This window comes from Chlorocebus sabaeus, chromosome 26, assembly GCF_047675955.1.
Source record: "Chlorocebus sabaeus isolate Y175 chromosome 26, mChlSab1.0.hap1, whole genome shotgun sequence".
In the NCBI taxonomy this organism is placed as follows: Eukaryota; Metazoa; Chordata; class Mammalia; order Primates; family Cercopithecidae; genus Chlorocebus; species Chlorocebus sabaeus.
Window position 1 is genome coordinate 16,590,643 of NC_132929.1, and position 20,526 is coordinate 16,611,168.

Below are 20,526 nucleotides of genomic sequence, written 5' to 3' on the forward strand. Positions count from 1 at the left end.
CGGACTCTGGGACTCACCATGCAGAGCGTTTCCCTAGGGGTCTGCCCACTTCCTGGGAGGGGCACCAGGCCTGGGTGGAACCCTCTGCCGCAGAGCCCAGCACCCTATACCTATGCATGGAATAGAATTAAAGTCTTAAAAAAAAATTTATTGGTGACGTTGAAGAAAAGGGCTGAGGGATGGGTGGCTGGAGCTGGGGCTACGTGGGCGGCCCCTCCTGGTCCTCCTGCTGCATCCTTGCGATCAGCTGTTGCCGCTCAGCCGCCTGGCGCATGCGCATCATGACGAGACTCTCATAGTCCCTCTCTGACAGTACTGAGCCCTGTTGGACAGAGCAGGGATGGAGAAGGGTCAGGGACGGCAGGGCACAGCCCCACAGACTCCAGACTCCGAGGACGGTGCCGAGGCAGAGCTGTGGTCTAAGAGTCTCAGAGGGACGAAAGCAGAGGAAGGGAAGGAACCTGGAGCATCCTTCTGGAATCCTGGCTTACCTGTGTCCCCTAGAATAAGTCACCTTTGGCCTCCAGGCCGGCTTCTACCCAGCCAGCTCCCCCTCCCTTTCCCTAGGCCCCGTCAGCTCTGGTCCATCTGTTTTTCAGGAATCACCTGTGGGCCCTCTAGCTGGGCCCTCGTCTCCTTCATTTCCTCTGGGCCCTTTATCCTTCACCCCTTTCCCTCTACCCTATGGCTTCTGCCTCTTAGGTTCCCAAGGAAGGGAAGTTGAGGTGCAGGGATGCACCTGGCTCTGCTGGGCACTGACCCCGGCTCTGTCCATGCCCGGTGCCCTGTGGTCTGGCTCCTGCTGAGGATGCAGAAGGGAGCCCTACCCGAGACAGCCTGGAATGCCCCACCCTTGAAGGGGAGAAGGGCAAGCATGAGGCCAGCGTGCCTCTAAAACTACACACCAGGGCTCCTGGAGGGCAGGGCCCATGGCTCAAAGCTTTTATGAACTTGCCAGCACAGTGCAGGAGATTAAGGAATGCTGTATTTACATAATCAAAAGAATAATAAACCGTCTGAATGGGCCAAGGCTGTAGGGTGGAGAAGCAGCTCTATAGTGGGGCCTAGGCTGCCAACCCACACCCTGATAAGGTCTGCGGTGGGAATTAAACCTTTTCCTCCCTCGGTGCCGCTAAGGCTGTGTGATGATCATGTGGTCCCAACAGCTTCTTAGAGAAGTGTGAAGCCCACCTGAGATGGCACAGAAGTGAGCTAGGCCAGGGATTGCAGGATGCGGTGGCCTGCCCATAGCAGAGAGCTGTGGGGCCCTGATCCGCGGTACCCCACATGGGGACGCTCTCACGGAACAAGGCAGGAGGAAAATGTGGTGGTCAGTGACCCGGGGAATAGGAAGGGAGCGGCTGGGATTGAGATGCCAGGTCCGGGCCAGCAGGTTTGGAGTAAGGGGTGTAGAGAAACAGGAAGTGTTACTCAGCCTGGGTTCCCCTTCTCCTCCCGATAGTTGCACCTCTCCCCTCTCCCCTCTCCCCGGCTGCAGTAGTCCCAGCTAGGCTGGACTGTTCAGTGTGGCCCAGAGCACGGCTGACAATTCACAGCAGCCTCCTTGGCCCAGCTTCCCGCAAGAGAAGGAGGACCCTAGAGGAGGCTGGATAGCCAAAGGGGAAGGGCTGGAGCACAGCCAGGCAGGAGGCAGCATGGCCCGGCCCTCAACTGCCGCTGTCCTGGCAGGAGCCTACTAGGGTAAAACAAGGGAGGACAAGGAAATAGCTGGCCAAGAGAAGGCCACGTCTCCCGTCCCCAGGTTAATGCTGCTCTGCCAAGAAAACTTGGAGCCACCCTTGGCGGGCCCCCAGCCCAACCCTAGGCAGCAGAGCCCGCCCGTCACACGCATGGGGCTGTTCCCCGTTAACACACCCTCTGCCTCCTTCCCTGATCCCGCAGGTTCTGCTCATGAGGGCCTGACAGCAGGGCTGAGTCACCCATACCAGCCACAGGTCTCTTCCTTCCCCAACAATCGTTCCACACGCCTGCCTTTCAATTAACTCCCACCCGCCCTGAACTCCTCCTACCCAGACACTGTGGGCCGGGAGCCAGGCGCACCTGCCGGGGCCCAGGGTGGTGGGGCTGTGATGAGAAAGGAAGCCGCGTGGTGACACATAAAGCAGGGCTGCCCCCACATGAGTCCCCAGAGGAATTTTAAGCTCCCCATTGCCCTGGGGTGTTGGTCCCAGCTGCCCCATCCCTGCACGCGGATGCTGCAATTACCCAAGAGCATGAAACCTGGCTTCCCACCTGACTGAGTCAGCTGAGAACAAAAACACATCTCCACCGCCACAAACAGCCAAGCCACTAATCAGAGTCCGGGAGCCACTGGCAGAGAGGGCACGGCCCCACACTGCCCCAGAGACGCATAGGAGCCAGGCAAACACCAGGGCGAGTGAGCTCGGGCCATCTGCCGCCTGCCTGTGGAAGGAGCGCCCGCCAGCCTCACCTGGCCCGAGAAGGTCCATCTCTGCCTCCGCTGGGGCTGCCCTCATTCTGACTCCAGTAAGTGCTGCTGCTTCCACCTGGGGTTTTTTCCACTGCCCTATTCAGTAACCAGGCCACTCCTGTCCCTGTGGGAAACTCTTGCTGCCAGGAACTCCCAGCTGTGTGCTCTCCTGGACAAAAAAGTTCCTTCTTCCTGAGCCCTCCACTCACCATCCAAGATGTGGTCAAAGGTCTGTGCTGAGCGGAAACCCCAAGGCCTCTGCTCCTAGGGCGGCCTCCCCAGCTGCTGGCACTCACTGCCCCAGCAGGGACCGCATGCAACCTGGCTGCTCCTGAACACCTGTCTGGGGGCTCCCGTGGGCCCCATGGAGACCTGGCGGAAAGGCTCCTTCCGCAACGCCTCCTTCTTCAAGCGGCTGAGCCTGGGGCGGCCACGGCGGCTCCGGCGACAGGGCAGTGTGCTTAGCCAGGCCAGCACAGCGGGTGGGGACCACGAGGAGTATAGCAACCGAGAAGTTATCCGGGAGCTACGAGGGAGGCCAGATGGCCGGCGCCTGCCACTGTGGGGCGATGAGCAGCCCCGGGCCACCCTGCTGGCCCCACCCAAGCCCCCACGCCTCTACCGAGAGAGCTCAAGCTGCCCCAACATCCTGGAGCCCCCACCTGCCTACACAGCAGCCTACTCTGCCACCCTGCCATCGGCGCTCTCCCTGTCGAGCACCCTCCACCAACACTCAGAGAAGGGCCTTGTGGACACTCCCTGCTTCCAGAGGACACCTGCCCCAGACCTCAGTGATCCCTTCCTCTCCTTCAAAGTGGACCTGGGGATTTCACTTCTTGAGGAAGTTCTGCAGATGCTAAGGGAGCAGTTTCCCAGCGAGCCCAGCTTCTGAATGGGGTGAGGGTGGGCAAAGCCGGAGTGACTGGAAGAGCCAGAGGCTGGGGATTAAGGAAAGGGCAGGGACAGGACTCCAGGCCCATCGTTGGAGGGTTCAGGCAGGCAGAGCTCCTCCATCCCGGGGGAGGATCCCAGGATGGGAATCTAGGGCTCTGCCTGCTCTCTGGGTCCTGAAGAGCCCTCCCAGGCACCCCAGAGTGGAGGGACAGAGGCAAGCTGGAAATGTTGAGGAGGGGGGCCCCTTCCTGGCAGGACCCCTGAAGGAAGCTGGCTATTCTGGGAAAGGGAGGCGATGTGTGGCAACCACAGGAACCAGGTAGAGACTGGCAGAGCCAGAAGGTGGCACAGGGTCAGATCAGGGAGTGGGAGGACACAGACTGGGCAGAAGAGATGAGTGCCCTGTGCCAGCCTCTTTGGAAGCCAGTGTCAACAGAGAGAGGTCACAGGACAAGCCTGGGTAAAAGCAGTCCAACCCAGGCGGAAGAGGAAAGTGGGAAGGCCCAGGAAGAAAGAGGAGACAGGCCTGACCCTGTCTAATCTGGTGGTCACTCACTGCATGACACCGAATTGAAATTAAATAACAATTCAGTTCCTCACTTGCACCGTTATTCCAGATTCCACGTTCCAAACGGCTGGTGGCCATACATGATTAATGGCTGCCACACTGGTTGGTGCAGAATGGACGCGAACATCGCTGCACAAAGTTCTACTGGACAGCGCTGGCTAGACCGTGGCCTGGAGCCACCAGCAAAGGGGAGACGCATACAGGGGCTGGCCACATAGGAAGAGATAGGTAGAGATAGAGTGTAACTTAGGAAAAGACTAGGCAAATCCTTAGCAGAAATGAGGATGTGGTTCAGTCTGCCAACACAGCTACCTGGAGCAATCCCTGGTGAAGGCAGGCAGCTCTAGAGAATGCCAGCCAAAGGCACGCGCACGGCTTACAAAGGGGTGCTTTGAGGAATTCCCAGAATTATTAGTGTGGGAGCCCTGGCAGATTTCCTTCCTTGAAGAGAGGAGAACTGGATCCAGGGATGGGCATTCAACAGCGAAGCGGCACAGCTGGTCTCCAGACCTGTCTCCCAGGATTAGAGAGTTCTGCCGCCTGAACCCTCTGACGATGTGCCTGCCAACCAGGCCAAGCCCACCGGGTCAAAGCCCCAGCACAGGCTGCACTATGGCCCCACCCCATGGCCTCACCAGAACACAGAAACCAGAGCCCAGCAGCACTGGCAGGGCCGTGTGTTGGTGGCCCCCAGGCCTCACTAAGAGTAGCAAAGGGGAGAGGAAGCTCTGACACTCACCATTTCTATAACCCAAATTGGCGGCCTCCCTCTTTCCTCTTGTGTATAGGTACCGAGCTGTGGCTACAGCAGAGAATGAATAAACTTCGAACACAATCTACGGAGTGTTATCTGGGGCTGTGAAATGCTGGGACTTGAAGGTGGGAATGAGGTCTCTAAAGCAGGGCCCTGAGTCAGGCCCAGGCCAGTTTGTTTCCCTCCATCCAGGATCTGGGACATACTTGCAGAAAGCTGCTTTCCAGTCACCCCCGTCAAGTGGAGGGGCAGGCAGGGCAGCAGGCTGGCGTGGGTAAGGTAATGAGCAGCCTCCTGCCAGCCTGCCAAGGGGCTATGGACACACCAGCCAGGCCCTAGGCCACTGCAGAGAAGGGGAGAACCAGGTTGCTAGATCTTGCCCCCAAAGCAATCTGTTCAACCAAGGTGGGGACAGGTGTGGCCAGGAGCCCCAAAGCCCCAGCCTTTGTATCCAGGCCAAAAGCCACCAGGGCCATGGTTGTGGGTCGGAGGTTACACACAAGCTGGAAGGTCTACGCTTCACCTCAGGCAGGGCACCCAGACTCTGGGCAGGCAGCACTCCGTGTCAGCAGGGTAGCCAAAGTTACTTTTTTTTTCTGAGATGGAGTCTCGCTCCATTGCCCAGGCTGGAGTGCAGTGGCGCGATCTCGGCTCACTGCAAGCTCCGCCTCCCAGGTTAAAGCAATTCTCCTGCCTCAGCCTCCTGAGTAGCTGGGATTACAGATGTGCACCAACATGCCCAGCTGATTTTTGTGTTTTTGTAGAGATGGGGTTTCACTATGTTGGTCAGGCTGGTCTTGAACTCCTGACCTCAGGTGATCCACCCCCCTCGGCCTCCCAAAGAGCTGGGATTACAGGCGTAAGCCACTGTACCCAGCCTGCCAGGGTTACTTCTAAGAGGAGACATTGCCTCTTGACAGTTGGTCCCTGTCTGGGGCAGCCAGGGACACACCCGGAAAACTGAAGTGCTGGGAAGGAAGTGGCTGCCCTAGTCACCTGCCCCTTCTCTGCAGCACTGGGTCGTCTAAGCTCCAAATGCTTCACGCACCACAACCAAGCAACCTGAGGGTCAGGAAGATCCCTTTGGTGAGAAGGAGAGTCCCAACAGGAGACCAGATACGGAGAGAAAGCAAGGTCTAAGAATACAGTGTGGGTGGGGCCTCTTTGGCCCTCAGAGAGGAAAAGGGGTCAAGGTGAAATCATAGCCCCTTTTGCCTGGGTTGGTGGACCTGCCAAGCTCACTGTAGGACCCAAGACCTGAATTTGGGAGGAAAGAGCCTGAGAGGAGCCCAGGTAGGAGGAAGAGCTCCGAGACCTGAGTGTTCAGCCGGGCGAGGCCTGACTCCTCACCTTTGACAGTCCTGAGTGGCTGCAGCCCACGGCACCCTGGGGCTGTCCCTCCAACCAGGAAATCTTCAGAGGGTTATCCACCAGGCCAACTTCATTCTGGACAGCCAGCTCCTGCCAAACACAGCATCTAGTCCTGTCCCATCCATCGAGTCAGCTATAAAGAGGCTGTCTCTACCCCCAGTGAGAACAGAACCAGCGTTCTAGCCCTCTAAGCAGAGATGCCAACCTCAGCAGTCTTCAAGTGACGGGCGTTAACACTTTGGCCTTTCCTGCGGGAGAGGGGGTTGGGGGGAGCTTTCTGATGTGGGGTGGTGAGGAGCACAAAGGGTGAAAAGGCAGTGCCGGGGCTCACAGCCCCGAGGGGTGCAGGTGGAGGGTGTGAAGCCACCAGCAGGGAGCAGAGTCAAGTCTGTGCTCTCCTTTCTCCCCAGAGCACCCCCCATCCATCCCTTTACACATGGTGCCTCTATTTCCAGGAGTCAGGGGCCCCTGGGAAGAGCCTTGGCTCTAAGCTGGCCCGGAGATTCCCCAGGAGTGTGGCCCACCTAACTCAGAGGGCCCACAGAATTGGGTCCCTGCCCCAGAATGACAGGGCCACGAGGGCCCCCCAAGCCTCATGCAGCACTCACCGCCGCCTTGACAGTTGCAAACTCCACCACAGCAGTGCCTGGCTTCTTACTGGAAAGCACCAGGTTGAGAACCTCGCCATACTGTGGGGACAAAGGGGTCCTCATGAGCATGACTTGGCCTTCAGGATGGCCCAGGTCATGCCAGAGACAAGCCTGGGCTACCTTGAAGTCCATGGGCCTTTTTCAGTTGGGAGATAACTTCTTGCCCCACCTACTTATCTTAGTGAAGTGAGATGAGAGATAGGAAAGAAATTTTTTTCTAGGAACACAGAGCAGCAAAGGAATGATGAGCAAAGCCCTGGTGACTTAGACTGACATATTTCATGCACAGCGTCCTCGCTGGTTGAACGTGGTGAAAAGTTTTTGTGCCCGATACCCACCTCATCCCTCCCAACCCACTCAGCCAAGCTCTTTGCTTCTAAGGGTATGGGTTAGACTGAGGTAGCAAAGGACGGAGGGCTGGAAGGGAGCACATGGCCACACAAGTGAAAGGAGGGCTGTAGCCTGGGGAGAAGTCTTTAGGTCATCCCATGGTCTATAAGACAGGAAAAAAAAAAAAAGCAGGTAGATATGTTAAGGGAAGTTCAGGCGTTGAGAGCAGAGGCCTAGGGTGTGGGCTGAGATGTGGACTGAGACGATAGGAAAGACTGGACGTCAACAGGGCAGACCTTTTGCAAAAGCCGTAGGAGGACGTCTTTGGAGTAGCCACTTTTTGACTCATCCTCCTTCTTGCACTTCCATTTTAGCTGAAAAGACAGACTCATGAAACACCGACTCTTGGCTGAACAGTACCTCACCCCACGACAGCTTGACAGTCTGAGCAGACATCCTCCCACCCTCCAAGTCCCCAAGGCTCCTGCAATCTAGGGAGTGCCAGCAGAAACATTGTCCCCGTGGGAACTTGTAGGCAGGATGGCCTGCTCACCCCAGGGACGCTTCCCGCCCAGGAAGACCCTCTCCTGAGAGGGCTTCTAGGGAATGCTCGCCCTGTGATCATGGCTAAAAGCAGCCTTTCGTGGCAAGCTCTGGTCTCCAGGCGGCTGGAACATGGAGGGAGGTGGTAATGGTGCTGGCTCCATGCAGATCCAGTGGCCCCACCAGAAACCCTCGAGCCACAGGAAGCACCTATTCCTGCTGAGAGGAGGTGGTGAGTGTGAGGCGGCCCACAGACCCTGCCCAGGCTCACCTTTAGTTTGGGGGTTCCTTGGCCTTCAGTATTTTCTGCCTTTCCTAGAAATATTGGGAAAAGAAGAAAAGTAGAATATGTCAGAGTCTCCCAAAGGAGATGCAGCCCAGAGCCAGAAGGGTCTGGAAAAGGTCACTCCTGACCAAGGGGTGCCCAATACCTGCCCAGCTCTGGTGAGGGCCTGATGGGAAAAGTAGATGCCCATCCCCAGAAAAGCTGCCACCCCAGGGTGGTCTACCCAGCTGCCTCCTCAAGGCCACCTGTCAGCACTGTCTGAATGGAGAGCTAGGAACACCTTCTAGGGGCAGGAGGCAGAGACAGACCATGAGGTTCTACAGAAACAAAGTGTCCCAGGGTCCCTCCCTGTGGTGATCTGCCCCAAAACAGGGCCAGCTCTGCTTGGGACTAAGACAAATGTGGCCAGGAGATCTCAGGCAGAGTAAAAAGCAAATAGGCCCCAGAGAACTGAGAGGAAGAGGGGATCTGCATGTGTCAGAGTAAGGTACTATGGGGTGACCCCAGGGTCCCAGCAGGTAGAAGCCTCCACAGCAGCTTCACCGAGCAGCCAGCATGGCCACTCTGAGCAGTCTGGAGCTGCCTTGGAGGGGAGATAGGCGGGGTGATGGACCTGCACCTCTCAACCTGTGGTCATGCTCCTGGCGTATCTGCTCCCGGATCAGCCTCTGCTGTTCCTCCAGCTGCCGGGAACCCTCTTCTCTCAGGCGTTCGATCTGCAGAGCAGGGGGTGGGGGTGACAATTCTGTGCAGGTCCAATTCCAGGCTGGCTCACCTTGTAAAAAGTCCCTGGGAGCTTCCACCTGCAAGCTAGGGCTCAGCAACCTGTGGGTGGGACAGAGCACCCAGCTCCCACTGAAGGTGCAAAGAGCATGCCCTCTCCAGCCATGGCGACCACCAAGTCCATCCTCCCCGCCTCCTCCTGCAGGTGGCCCTCTGGCCAGTGTCTCTGAGTGCTCACCTCTTGCTCTAGTGTCCTGGTGCTCCGGCTCTCCTCTTCCTCCTCACTCTCCTGGGCCTGGGCCTGCCGCTCCCGGGCCTCCAGGTCTAGGCACAAGGGTTGAATGACCGAACTGCTGGTCTGCTCAGTTTCCACGTGGCCTCGGCCCACCTCAGCTCTGGCTGCCTCCTCAAATCTCAACCATGATGAGACCATACAATAACTCTGCCCCCTCCCTCCATGCCCAAGCCCCCGAGTCAATTTCCATTGAGAAAAATCACAGCACAGAAGTATGGGGTCTAGCAGAGTGGCCAGGGGTCTGGAAAAGTTAAAAACAGCTCACACTGACCAAGCTGGTTCTCTGTAGTGAACAGGGTGTAGGTGGTGCTTATGTCAGCAGCCCAGGGCCATGTGTCAGCCCAGGGCCATGTGTCAGGGGTGCCAATGGGTGGAGCTGTTGGGTTTGATTCCTGTGGTTTGGCACTACAGCTTGACCTCTGGCCTTGCTTTGGCTTTGATTCTTTTCACACACTGAGCTCAAGTTCTCACTGTCCCCTTTAGCTCCCACCTCAGCTCACATTTACCAAGCCTCACTGTGGACCTGGCTACAGGGATGGGCAGAGCGTTAGGGCATCACCCCGGGTCCCAGACTATGTGAGCTCATTACCTTCCAAGGGAAACCTGCTTGCAACCATGTGCCAGGCCAGCTGCTGTGAGAAACCCTTCTCTTAGGCCAGGGAAGTTTGTGCACTTTACTTACGTAGAATCTCCTTTTCTCTCTCTTTTTTTTTTTTTTTTGAGATGGAGTCTCCCAGCACTTGCTTTTTTTTTTAAATAGAGAAATGGATATTGGGACGCTATATGCACACATTAAAATATACGGATGTTGAAGAGCAAGAGGAAAAGGAGAAAACTTAAGTAAAGAATGCTTGGACTGGGCCAGGCACAGTGGCTCACGCCTGTAATCATAGCACTTTGGAAGGCCGAGGGGGGTAGATCACCTGAAGTCAGGAGTTCAAGACCGGCCTAGCCAATGTGGCAAAACCCCATCTCTACTAAAAATACAAAAATTAGCTGGGTGTGGTGGAACGCAATTTAGTCCCAGCTACTCAGGAGGCTAAGGTAGGAGAATCGCTTGAACTCAAGAGGCAGAGGTTGAAGTGAGCCGAGATCGTGCCACTGCACTCCAGCCTGGGCAACAAGAGCGAAACTCCATTTCAAAAAAAAAAAAAAGGCCGAGCGCTGTGGTTCACGCCTGTAATCCCAGCACTTTGGGAAGCCAAGGCGGGTGGATCACGAGGTCAGCAGATCGAGACCATCCTGGTTAACACGGTGAAACCCCATCTCTACTAAAAATACAAAAAATTAGCCGGGCGTGGTGGCGGGCGTCTGTAGTCCCAGCTACTCGGGAGACTGAGGCAGGAGAATGGCGTGAACCTGGGAGGCGGAGCTTGCAGTGAGCCAAGATTGTGCCACTGCACTCTAGCCTGGGCGACAGAGGGAGACTGTCTCAAAAAAAAAAAAAAGTGCTTAGACCATGCTGCTATAACCAGTGATGTTTTTTTAAGTGAGAAAAAAAAAAAAAATGCTTGTACCAATCTTATTGGGTTGATGAAAATGTTCCAAATCTGATTTATAGTCAGAGTTGCATCATTTGGTAAATTTACGAAAAATCATTGAAGTGTACACTTGAAATGGGTTGATGTTATGATATACAAAGAATACCTCAATAAAGCTATTAGAGAAGAGAAAGCCTGGACCTCTTTGAATCCTTCTGAGGGAGCTTCTCAAAGTGAAAACTCTGGGTAGGAATTGGGTTTAGAACAAATTAAAAGACCCAGCCAGGCACAGTGGCTTGCACCTGTAGTCCCAGGTACTCAGGAGGCTGAGAAAGAAGAACTGCTTGAGCCCAGGAGTTTGAGGCTTCAGTGAGCCATAATGGTGCCACCCTAGCCTGGGTGACAGTACAAAACCCCGTTTCTCTATTAAAAAATGAAAAAAGAAAGATTCAGCCAGAAATGGTGAATACAAGCACCAGTTTTTTGTTTGTGTGTTTGTTTGTTTGTTTTTTGAGATGGAGTCTTGCTCTGTTGCTCAGGCTACAGTGCAGCAGCGTGATCTCGGCTCACTGCAACCTCTGCCTCCCGGGTACAAAGCAATTCTCTGCCTCAGCTTCTCGAGCAGCTGGGATTACAGGCGCCCGCCACCACACCCAGCTAATTTTTGTTTTTTAGTAGAGAAGGAGTTTTACCATCTTGGCCAGGCTGGTCTTGAACTCCTGACCTCGTGATCCACCCGCCTCGGTCTCCCAAAGTGCTGCGATTACAGGTGTGAGCCACCGCGCCCGGCCACAAGCACCAATTTTACTCACCCTGGATAAGTTTAAATCCCAGCTCCGGCAAGCTCTTAAACTTTTGGTGCCTTAGCTCCTTTGCCTGTAAAAAATGGCTTCAGAGGCCAGGTGCGGCAGCGCACAGTTGTAATCCCAGCACTTTGGGAGGCTGAGGTGGATAGCTTGAGGCCAAGAGTTTAAGACCAGCCTGGCCAACATTGTGAAACTCCATCTCCACAAAAATTGAACAAAATTAGCTGGGCATGGTGGTACACGTCTGTAGTCCCACTACTGGGGAGGCTGAGGAACCAGAATCACTTGAACCCAGGGGGTGGGGGTTGCAGTGAGCTGAGATCGTGCCACTGCTCTCCAGCCTAGGTGACAGGGTAAGACCCTGTCTCAAAAAACCGTGTTTTTTTTTTTTTTTTTTGAGACGGAGTCTCGCTCTGTCGCCCAGGCTGGAGTGCAGTGGCGTGATCTCGGCTCACTGCAAGCTCCGCCTCCCGGGTTCACGCCATTCTCCTGCCTCAGCCTCCCGAGTAGCCGGGATTACAGGCGCCTGCCACGGCGCCCAGCTAATTTTTTTTGTATTTTTTTAGTAGAGCCGGGGTTTCACCGTGATAGCCAGATTGGTCTCGATCTCCTGACCTTGTGATCCACCCGCCTCGGCCTCCCAAAGTGCTGGGATTACAGGCGTGAGCCACCGCGCCCGGCCCCAAAAAACCATGTTTTTAAAAAAGGTTTAGTACCCACACTTCCTTGTACAGTTATGACAATTAAAGGGACAATAAGGCATTTGTCACAATGCTTAGCTAATATTAAACCTCATTATTACTCCTAAGAGTGTCTTTAGGAACCAACCTCTAAGAACAGCATTTTGCCCAGAGCCTGAGCCAAAAGGCTTTGAGATGAGTTGCTGGAAGTGAAGCTTCAGGTGAGGGAGATGAATGAAAATGGCCACAGGAAACCATAGGCCACCGAGCACTACGATGGCACCTACCAAGCTTCACTTTCTTCCTTTTCTCATCTAGTTTCTGGGTCCTCTCTGCTGCCTGCTTCTTGGCTTTCCTGACCTTGTCATATGCAGCCTGGCAGGAGAAAGGGGCACAGGGCAGAGGGTCAGCCGGAGAGTAAAGACAGAGCCCCAGCAATCTGCCAGGCCCCTAGCCCAAGGGCCATCAGAGTGGCAGCCTGGTGACTGGGTCTCCTGGGCTGAGACAGCAAGGACTGTGCCACATGGCAAAGGGCAGAGGACTGAGGTTGAGGGGCAGCAGTAGTCTCTAATCAAGGGGGACGATTCCGATGAAGGAGGCTATGCTTACCCTTGCTGCAGCATCAGTCAGCACCTCCAAGGCCTGAGAAAGCTGGTGGAAGAGTTCAGCTAAACATAAGGATCAAAAAGAGAGAGAAGAAAAATAAAGTTAAGACTTTGTGATGGTGTGCTCCCTCAAAAAAACAAACAAACAAACAAAAAACACTTAAAAAAAGCCACAGGATGGCAGAAAAGCCGACATCAGCAGATGACAGACCAATAAGGAGGGGTGAGCACATCAGCAACTGACCAGACACCCCTAACATGAAGGGAAGCCCTGGGACCCACTACCTGGAGCCAGGCTGTGTGTGCCTACACCCCACAGCACTCACGTGCAGAGCTTACATCAGGAAACACAATGCCTGGGTGAGTGGCTCTCTTTCTCCCCATGCCCTCAGAAGAGTCTCACCTGCTCTTGGATTATCTGGATTTTTGTCTGGGTGGCAGGAGAGGGCTTTCTGCCTATATGCCTTCTTTACCTGGAAGAGTCAGACAGAAGACACTGTCATTCACTCTCATCCCAGGGACAAACAGGAAAACCTTGCTCAATGGGTAAGGGGAATCCCACACACACCTAAAAGAGAAGCTGCTGGCGCCCACTTCCTAGCCACCAGGGAGACTTGCAATGAAGGAGGCCAAGGCCATGGAGGGAGCGAGCCACTGTCGCCCAGCCTAGGAGCTGGGCCCACTTCCTGCCAAGTGCTCAGTCTCACCACTGCAGATGTCCACGGGCTGCTGGAACAGGCAGGAGCACCGTACCCTGCTTTCTCTACAGCCACTCGCAGACAGGTACTCTACACATTCTTGGTGGGCCTATAAACTGCGGCAACCTATCTGGAGGAAAATTCAGCCATCAAAATTTAAAATGTTCTTTCCCTTTAACCCAGTCCTAGGAATCTGGACTTGTAGAAGTATGGCAAAATAAAAATACAAGGATGCTCTCTACAACACTGTTGATACTAGCCAGCCAAGATCCCCATCAACAGGGAGATTCATTTAAAAGATTATGATTGGCCAGGCACGGTGGCTCACGCCCATAATCCCAGCACTTTGGGAGGCTGAGGTGGACGGATCACCTGAGGTCAGGAGTTCGAGACCAGCCTAACATAGTGAAACCCCGTCTCTACTAAAAATACAGAAATTCGCTGGATGTACTAGCAGGCACCTGTAATCCCAGCTACTCGGGAGGCTGAGGCAGGAGAATCGCTTGAACCCAGGAGGCAGAGGTTGCAGTGAGCCGAAATCACACCACTACACTCCGGCCTGGCGACAGAGCAAGATTCTGTCTCAAATAAAATAAAAGATTATGATTGAGGCCAGGCGTGGCGGCTCATGCCTGTAATCATAACACTCTGGGAGGCCGAGGCGGGTGGATCACTTGAGGTCAGGAGTTGGAGACCAGCCTGGCCAACATGGCGAAACCTGGTCTCTACTAAAAACACAAAAATTAGCTGGGTGTGATGGCATATTCGCCTGTAATTCCAGCTACTTGAGAGGCTGAGGCAGGAGAATAGCTTGATTCATGGGGGAGGCAGAGGCTGCAGTGAACCAAGATTGTGCCACTACACTCCAGCCTGGGCGACACAGTGAGACTCCGTCTCAAAAAAAAAAAAGATTACGATTGGCCAGACATAGTGGCTCATGCCTGTAATCCTGGCACTTTGGGAGGCTGAGGTGGGCGGATCACTTGAGGTCAGGAGTTCAAGACCAGCCTGGCCAACATGGCAAAACCCTGTCTCTACTAAAAACACAAAAATAAGCTGGGCATGGTGGCGTGCACCTGTAGACCCAGCTGCTCAGGAGACTGAGGCAGAAGACTCACTTAAGCCCCAGAGGCAGACGTTGCAGTGAGCCGAGATCATGCCATTGTACTCCAGCCTGAGCGACAGAGGAAGACCCTGTCTCAAAAAAATAATAAAAAATAAATTTAAAAAAGTTTGTTCAGGAATTTGCTACGCTTATTAAAATTTTTTTTTAAATAAAAGATTATAATAGACAGAGGTATCCATGTTCTGACATAGATCTTATTATAAACTTTTGCATTTAGGCTGGGTACAGTGGCTCAAGCCTGTAATCCCAGCACTTTGGGAGGCCCAGATGGGTGGATCATGAGGTCAGGAGATCGAGACCATCCTGGCTAACACAGTGAAACCCTGTCTCTACTAAAAATACAAAATTAGCCGGTCATGGTGCTGGGCGCCTGTAGTCCCAGCTACACAGGAAGCTTAGGCAGGAGAATGGTGTGAACCTGGGAGGAAGAGGTTGCAGTGAGCAGAGATCGCACCGCTGCACTCCAGCCTGGGCGATAGAGCAAGACTGTGTCTCAAAAAAAAAAAAACTTTTGAGTTTAAAACAAACAAATGGCCTGGGTGCAGTGGCTCACACCTGTAATCCCAGCACTTTGGGAAGCTGAGGTGGGAGGATTGCTTAAGCTCAGGAGTGTAAGACCAGCCTGAGCAATATAGTAAGACCTCATCGCTGCTAAAAATAAAAAATCAGCCAGGCGCGGTGGCTCATGCCTGTAATCCCAGCACTCTGAGAGGCCAAGGAGGGAGGATCACGAGGTCAGGAGATCAAGACCATTCTGGCTAACACGGTGAAACCCAGTCTCTACTAAAAATACAAAAAATCAGCTGGGCGTGGTAGCATGTGCCTGTAGTCCCAGCTACTCAGGAGGCTGAGGCAGGAGAATTGCTTGAACCTGGGAGGCAGAGGCTGCAGTGAGCTGAGATCATGCCATTGCACTCCAGCCTGGGCGAGCGAGACTCTGTTTAAAAAAAAAAAAATTTTTTTTGTCAGGTGTGCTGGTGCATGCATGCAGTCCCAGCTACTCAGGGGGCTGAGGCGAGAGGATCGCTTGAGCCCAGGAGTTCCAGCCCAGCCTGGGCAACATGGCAAGACCTCATCACTACAAAAATTTTTTAAACATGAGCCAGGTGTGATGTGCCTTTGTCCCCCTACTCAGGAGGCTGAGGTGGGAGGCTCACTGGAACCTGGGAGGATGAAGCTGTAGTGAGCATGTTCACACCACTGCACTTCAGCCTAGGTGACAGAGTGAGACCTTGTCTCAAAAAAAAAAAATTTTTTTTTAATTAAATTAAAATAAAAAAATAAGCTGGGCATAGTGGTGCGTGCCTCTAATACCAGCTACTAAGGAGGCTGAGGTGGGAGGATCACCTCAGCCAAGGATTTTGAGGCTGCAGTGAGCTATGATGATGCCACTGCACTCCAGCCTGGGTGACAGAGCAAGACCCTCTGTCTTTTTTTTTTTTTTTTTTTTTTTTGAGACGGAGTCTGGCTCTGTCGCCCAGGCTGGGGTGCAGTGGCCGGATCTCAGCTCACTGCAAGCTCCGCCTCCCGGGTTTACGCCATTCTCCTGCCTCAGCCTCCCGAGTAGCTGGGACTACAGGCGCCCGCCACCTCGCCCGGCTAGTTTTTTGTATTTTTTAGTAGAGACGGGGTTTCACCGTGTTAGCCAGGATGGTCTCGATCTCCTGACCTCGTGATCCGCCCGTCTCAGCCTCCCAAAGTGCTGGGATTACAGGCTTGAGCCACCGCGCCCGGCCGACCCTCTGTCTTAAATAAATAGAAAGAAACCCCAATATTTCTTACATAAGTAAAAATAAACACAGCTACCAAGATTCTCTTTCGTGTGTTACCTAATAGCTGTTGTAAGTGAAGACAGGGTACACAACCCCAGAATCCGCCCTCTGCCTCCAAGGCCTTTGCTTTGTCCCTTCTGCTCGGTGTGTTACCTGCTGCTCAAACCTCCTGGAGGAAGAGCTAAGCAGATTGGATTTCTAAGCTTCCAAGATGGATGCAAGAAACGCTTCTATGCCCAAGTGTGCTACCTAAGGCCTTTCAGAGGTAAGCAGCCAGCATCCACCAGGTGAACACCTGCTGGGCAACTCCTAAGTCCACGAGGCAGCCACAGGCCCAGGACCTCCGGGGGTGTGCTGCCACCTGCTGGGCCACAGTCAGGGCACCTGCCAGGGCAACCCAAGCTGTTTGGTTCTCCCGACTGGACTGCACTGGAGGCAGCAGGAACCACCCAGGACAGGCGCTGGGCAGGGAGGGTGTAGACGTGCCGCCCGCCTTCCCAATCGCCCACTGAAGCACACCTGCCCTGCCTGCTCACTTCCCACCCTAACCCTCCCTCCCTAGCTCTGTTTTCACTACAAAAAAGAACAATATTAAGGGAAAGGAGGTGCTAGCTTAAGACAGTGTCATCTTTACTTTTTAGGTCGCTTATCATTCGTCTTTTCTCTTTTGCTCTCTTTGCCTGCTTTATTGTGCCCCCAGCCTCATTCCTTTACTGAACATTTTTTATATTTCAGGGCCCTTTGTTTGCTTTTTTTCAACAAGTAAAACAATACCAAAAGTATTATAAAGATGTTCTTTCTCAATGTCCCCAGCCCTCTGACATCAAGGTTCATTCCCACACATAAAAGCACCTACACACACTGATAGGAGTCTGTTGGGTGTTTGTTCCTAGCCTCTGGGCCCCTCCTCTCTGATCCTATCTCCACCCTCTCTCTGGGATGGGTGAGAGGAAGGGAGGGGGAGGTGGTCCATGTCCCAGTATCTGTGGCATCACCTGCAACTCTACCTTCAAGATGAACTTCCTCAGGACTAGGAGTAGTAGCCTTGCCCCAGGGATGTAGGCGGGTTTTGTGGAAGATGTTTTATTTTGTATCATGGGGCTCTTTCAAAGTGGGGTAGGCTGGGCGCGCGTGGCTCATGCCTGTAATCCCATTGATTTGGGAGGCCGAGGTGGGTGGATCACTTGAGGTCTGGAGTTTGAGACCAGCCTGGCCAACATGGTGAAACCCTGTATCTACTAAAAATATAAAAATTAGCTGGGAGTGGTGGCGCACGCTTGTAATCCCAGCTACTTGGGAAGCTGAGGCAGAAGAATCACTTGAATCCGGGAGGCAGAGGCTATAGTGAGCTGGGATTATGTCACTGCACTCCAGCCTGGGTGACAGAGTAAGGCTCTGTCTAAAAATAAATAAATAAATAAAATGGTTTGTATGTTCCTTTTTGTAAATCTGAGAGAGGGAGTAGGAGTGAGTGTGAAGAAGGAGGAGCAGGCTGGGTGTGGTGGCTCATGCCTGTAATCCCAGCACTTTGGGAGGCCGAGGAGGGCCGATCACTTGAGGTCAGGAATTCGAGATCAGCCTGGCCAACGTGGTAAAACCCTGTCTCTACCAAAAATACAAAAATTAGCTGGGTGTGGTGGCACACGCCTGTAGTCCCAGCTACTAGGGAGGCTGAGGCAGGAATCTGGGAGGCAGAGGCTACAGTGAGCCGGGATTGCGCCCCTGCACTCCAGCCTGGGCGACAAAAGTAAAATTCTATCTCAAAAAAAAGAAGAAGAAGAAGAAGAAGGAGCAGTAAGAAAGCAAGACAGAAGGGGTGTCCAGCAGTGGCATCTCCTTCGTTTTCTTTCTTTTTTTTGAGAGAATGCTTTCTGAATTTTATTCTAAGGAAATGATAAATATTGTTTTGTGTTTCATAATTTATATTGAGTATTGGAAGTTTGGTTTTTCACTGTAATAGGAAAATAAAATTATTCAAACTGAAAAATAATTATGTAATAATGATAAATTAATCTACGTATTAATTTGCTTCCTTGTCAATTCTCTTTCCAGAATGTGTTCCTTTAATAAGCAACTTGAAGAAGCTGATTGGAAAAAAAAAAAAAGTTAAGTGTCTTTAAGAGTCTCATCAGATTTTATCTGATGCGCCTAGTGACAACTGTAACAAGGTTCTCTCACTCCCCACCTGGGTGAACCCCATCCTACCCCTGGCCCTTCCAGCCTCCCACACTCCCAACGTTTACAACAAAACACGACTGCCCCAATCAATTTGATGTATCCTAGACCGCCATTCCCTCAATGGCCTGGCGTGTGCCTCAGCTTCCAAACCACCTTTTGAAAGTATACAGAGCTGAATATTCTGTATTTTCAGGTCCTTTAGGGAAACACTGCCAGTCTCATATACTGGCTAGTTATTAGCAGGGAGAGAAGTAAGGTCCCTAAAGAGCTCTCCGAGAGCCCCTCGGTGCAGCACTGCACTGACCCCACCTTGTGTGTTCACTGATGGAGATCTAGGATATGCAGGTTCTGATTGGGAGATGGGGAATACGGAGAATAATCAGGCATGTTCTCTGACACTGATGAAAGATACTGTTTAGCAAAGAGGATGCCAGGGAAAGCAATCGGTTCCAATTACAATGTGTGAGATGCCTAAGAGTGGTCCATAAGAATGGGAACACAGAGAAGGTAGCAACTAATTTAGCTCTGAAGGCTTCCCGGAGGAGGCAGTATCTGAGCTGGGTCTGGAAAGGTAAGTAGTTCTCCAGGCAGACAGCCTGAAAGAGCCTTCAAAACAGAGGGTATAGGAGTTTAGACTTCTCCAGACCAACTCAGAGGAGAAACAGAAAGTTCTGCTTTAAGGAGGAAAAGGTACTGAGAACAGAAAAGAACATGAAAAAAGACATGTTTGCAATAAAACATGGAAATAAAAAATAGATTTTTTTGTCAAAGGACATTTTGGTTAATTAAAAAACTTCAACCAAAAAATGTCATAGGGCCAGGTGCAGTGGCGCGTGCCTATAGTCCCAGCACTTTGGGAGGCCAAGGCGGGAGGACTGCTTGAGCCTGGAAGTTCAAGGCCAACCTGGGGAACATAGTGCGACCCCATCTCCACAAAACATTTAAAAATGAGCTGGGTTTAGTGGCATGCAGTTCAAGAAGCTGAAGTGGGAGGATCACTTGAGGCCAGGAGTTTGAAGCTGCAGTGAGCCATGATCTCACCACTGCACTCCAGCCTGGGAGACAGAACAAGAAGCTGTCTTTAAAAAAAAAAAAAATTAATAGAAGAAAACTGTAGGAAAAGAACAATGTGTACAAACTGATTTCAATGTACAGACCTGGGATAAAGAAATGCTGGGGAATAGGGGTAGGATACATACAGGCAAAGAAATGCAAACCAGGCCCAGGAAGAGGAGAAAACGGATTTAAAAATGATAAAGTTGGCCGGGCACGGTGGCTCACGCCTGTAATCCCAGCACTTTGGGAGGCCGAGGCGGGCAGATCACAAGGTCAGGCGATCGAGACCATCCTGGCTAACACGGTGAAAACCCATCTCTACCAAAAATACAAAAAATTACCCGGGTGCAGTGGCAGGCGCCTGTAGTCCCAGCTACTCGGGAGGCTGAGGCAGGAGAATGGCGTGAACCCAGGAGGCGGAGCTTGCAGTGAGCCGAGATTGCACCACTGCACTCCAGCCTGGGCGACAGAGCGAGACTCCGTCTCAAAAAAAAAAAGGATAAAGTTAACTTGAGTATGATACTGAAAATACACTGAGGTTTACGTGTGATTCAAAAACGCAATAGAACAACTGGAAGGGAATGCTGCAGGGTGCTCATTCTGAGCAGGCCAGACGGGGAGAGCTTCCCGAGTTCAACTGTAATAAACCAGGATGGATGAGTAAGGAGGTTTAATGGGGGGGGTCTCCAAGCCCAAATAACTTGTACCTCAGTGTTTTCTGTTTGCTATGAGAATGTATCATAGGCCAGGTATGGTGGCTCACACCTGTAATCCTAGCACTTCAGGAGGCTGAGGTGGGTGGATCACTTGAGTCTAGGAGTTTGAGACCAGCCTGGGCAACATAGGTACACCTCATCTTTACAATTTAAAATTAATTTTTTGTGATGTGGTGGTGCACACCTGTAGTCCCAACTACGTGAGAGAGTAAAGTGGGAGGATCCCTTGAGCCCAGGGGGGAATCGAGGCTGCAGCGAGACATGTTGAAGTCACTGTGCTCCAGCCTGGTAGACACAGCAAGACTCTGTCCCCCACCAAAAAAGAGAGAATATATCATAAAGCACAAAAGCAGCAAACAAGATAAATGGAACATAGGCAAAGCCAAAAAACAAACTGTAGTAAGTATGTGGCAAAAGATACTATTATAATATATTACACTAAGTGAAAAAAAGTTACATCTTCATCTTAAACCACATACCAAAATAATTTCCAGGCCAGATACAGTGGTTCACACCTATAATCCCAGCACTTTGGAAAGCTG

The 20,526-nt window shown here is 52.5% G+C and overlaps 2 protein-coding genes across 2 annotated transcripts in view; one reads left to right on the forward strand and one right to left on the reverse strand.

Annotated features, from left to right (window-relative positions):
* Nucleotides 1-125: 125 nt before the first annotated feature.
* The window catches only part of DNAJC17 (DnaJ heat shock protein family (Hsp40) member C17), a 44,633-nt gene continuing 24,232 nt past the window's right edge, over nt 126-20,526 (reverse strand). Inside the window, exons 2-11 of the mRNA XM_008017007.3 lie at nt 12,842-12,911; nt 12,443-12,501; nt 12,121-12,208; nt 8,810-8,895; nt 8,468-8,564; nt 7,834-7,877; nt 7,316-7,393; nt 6,648-6,728; nt 6,019-6,129; nt 126-322 (exon numbers count right to left, since the gene is read on the reverse strand). Of these exons, the coding sequence (XP_008015198.2) occupies nt 200-322; nt 6,019-6,129; nt 6,648-6,728; nt 7,316-7,393; nt 7,834-7,877; nt 8,468-8,564; nt 8,810-8,895; nt 12,121-12,208; nt 12,443-12,501; nt 12,842-12,911 (837 nt within the window). The 3' untranslated portion in view covers nt 126-199. The remainder of the gene's footprint in view (nt 323-6,018; nt 6,130-6,647; nt 6,729-7,315; nt 7,394-7,833; nt 7,878-8,467; nt 8,565-8,809; nt 8,896-12,120; nt 12,209-12,442; nt 12,502-12,841; nt 12,912-20,526) is intronic.
* Nucleotides 2,301-4,749, forward strand: C26H15orf62 (chromosome 26 C15orf62 homolog). Its single transcript, XM_008017006.3, has one exon. It carries the CDS (start codon nt 2,817-2,819, stop codon nt 3,342-3,344), a length of 528 nt encoding a protein of 175 aa, XP_008015197.3. The 5' UTR covers nt 2,301-2,816; the 3' UTR covers nt 3,345-4,749.

Bases quoted from the DNA above. Each gene is read 5' to 3' on its own strand.
- C26H15orf62 (XM_008017006.3), top strand. From the start codon at position 2,817: ATGGAGACCTGGCGGAAAGGCTCCTTCCGCAACGCCTCCTTCTTCAAG.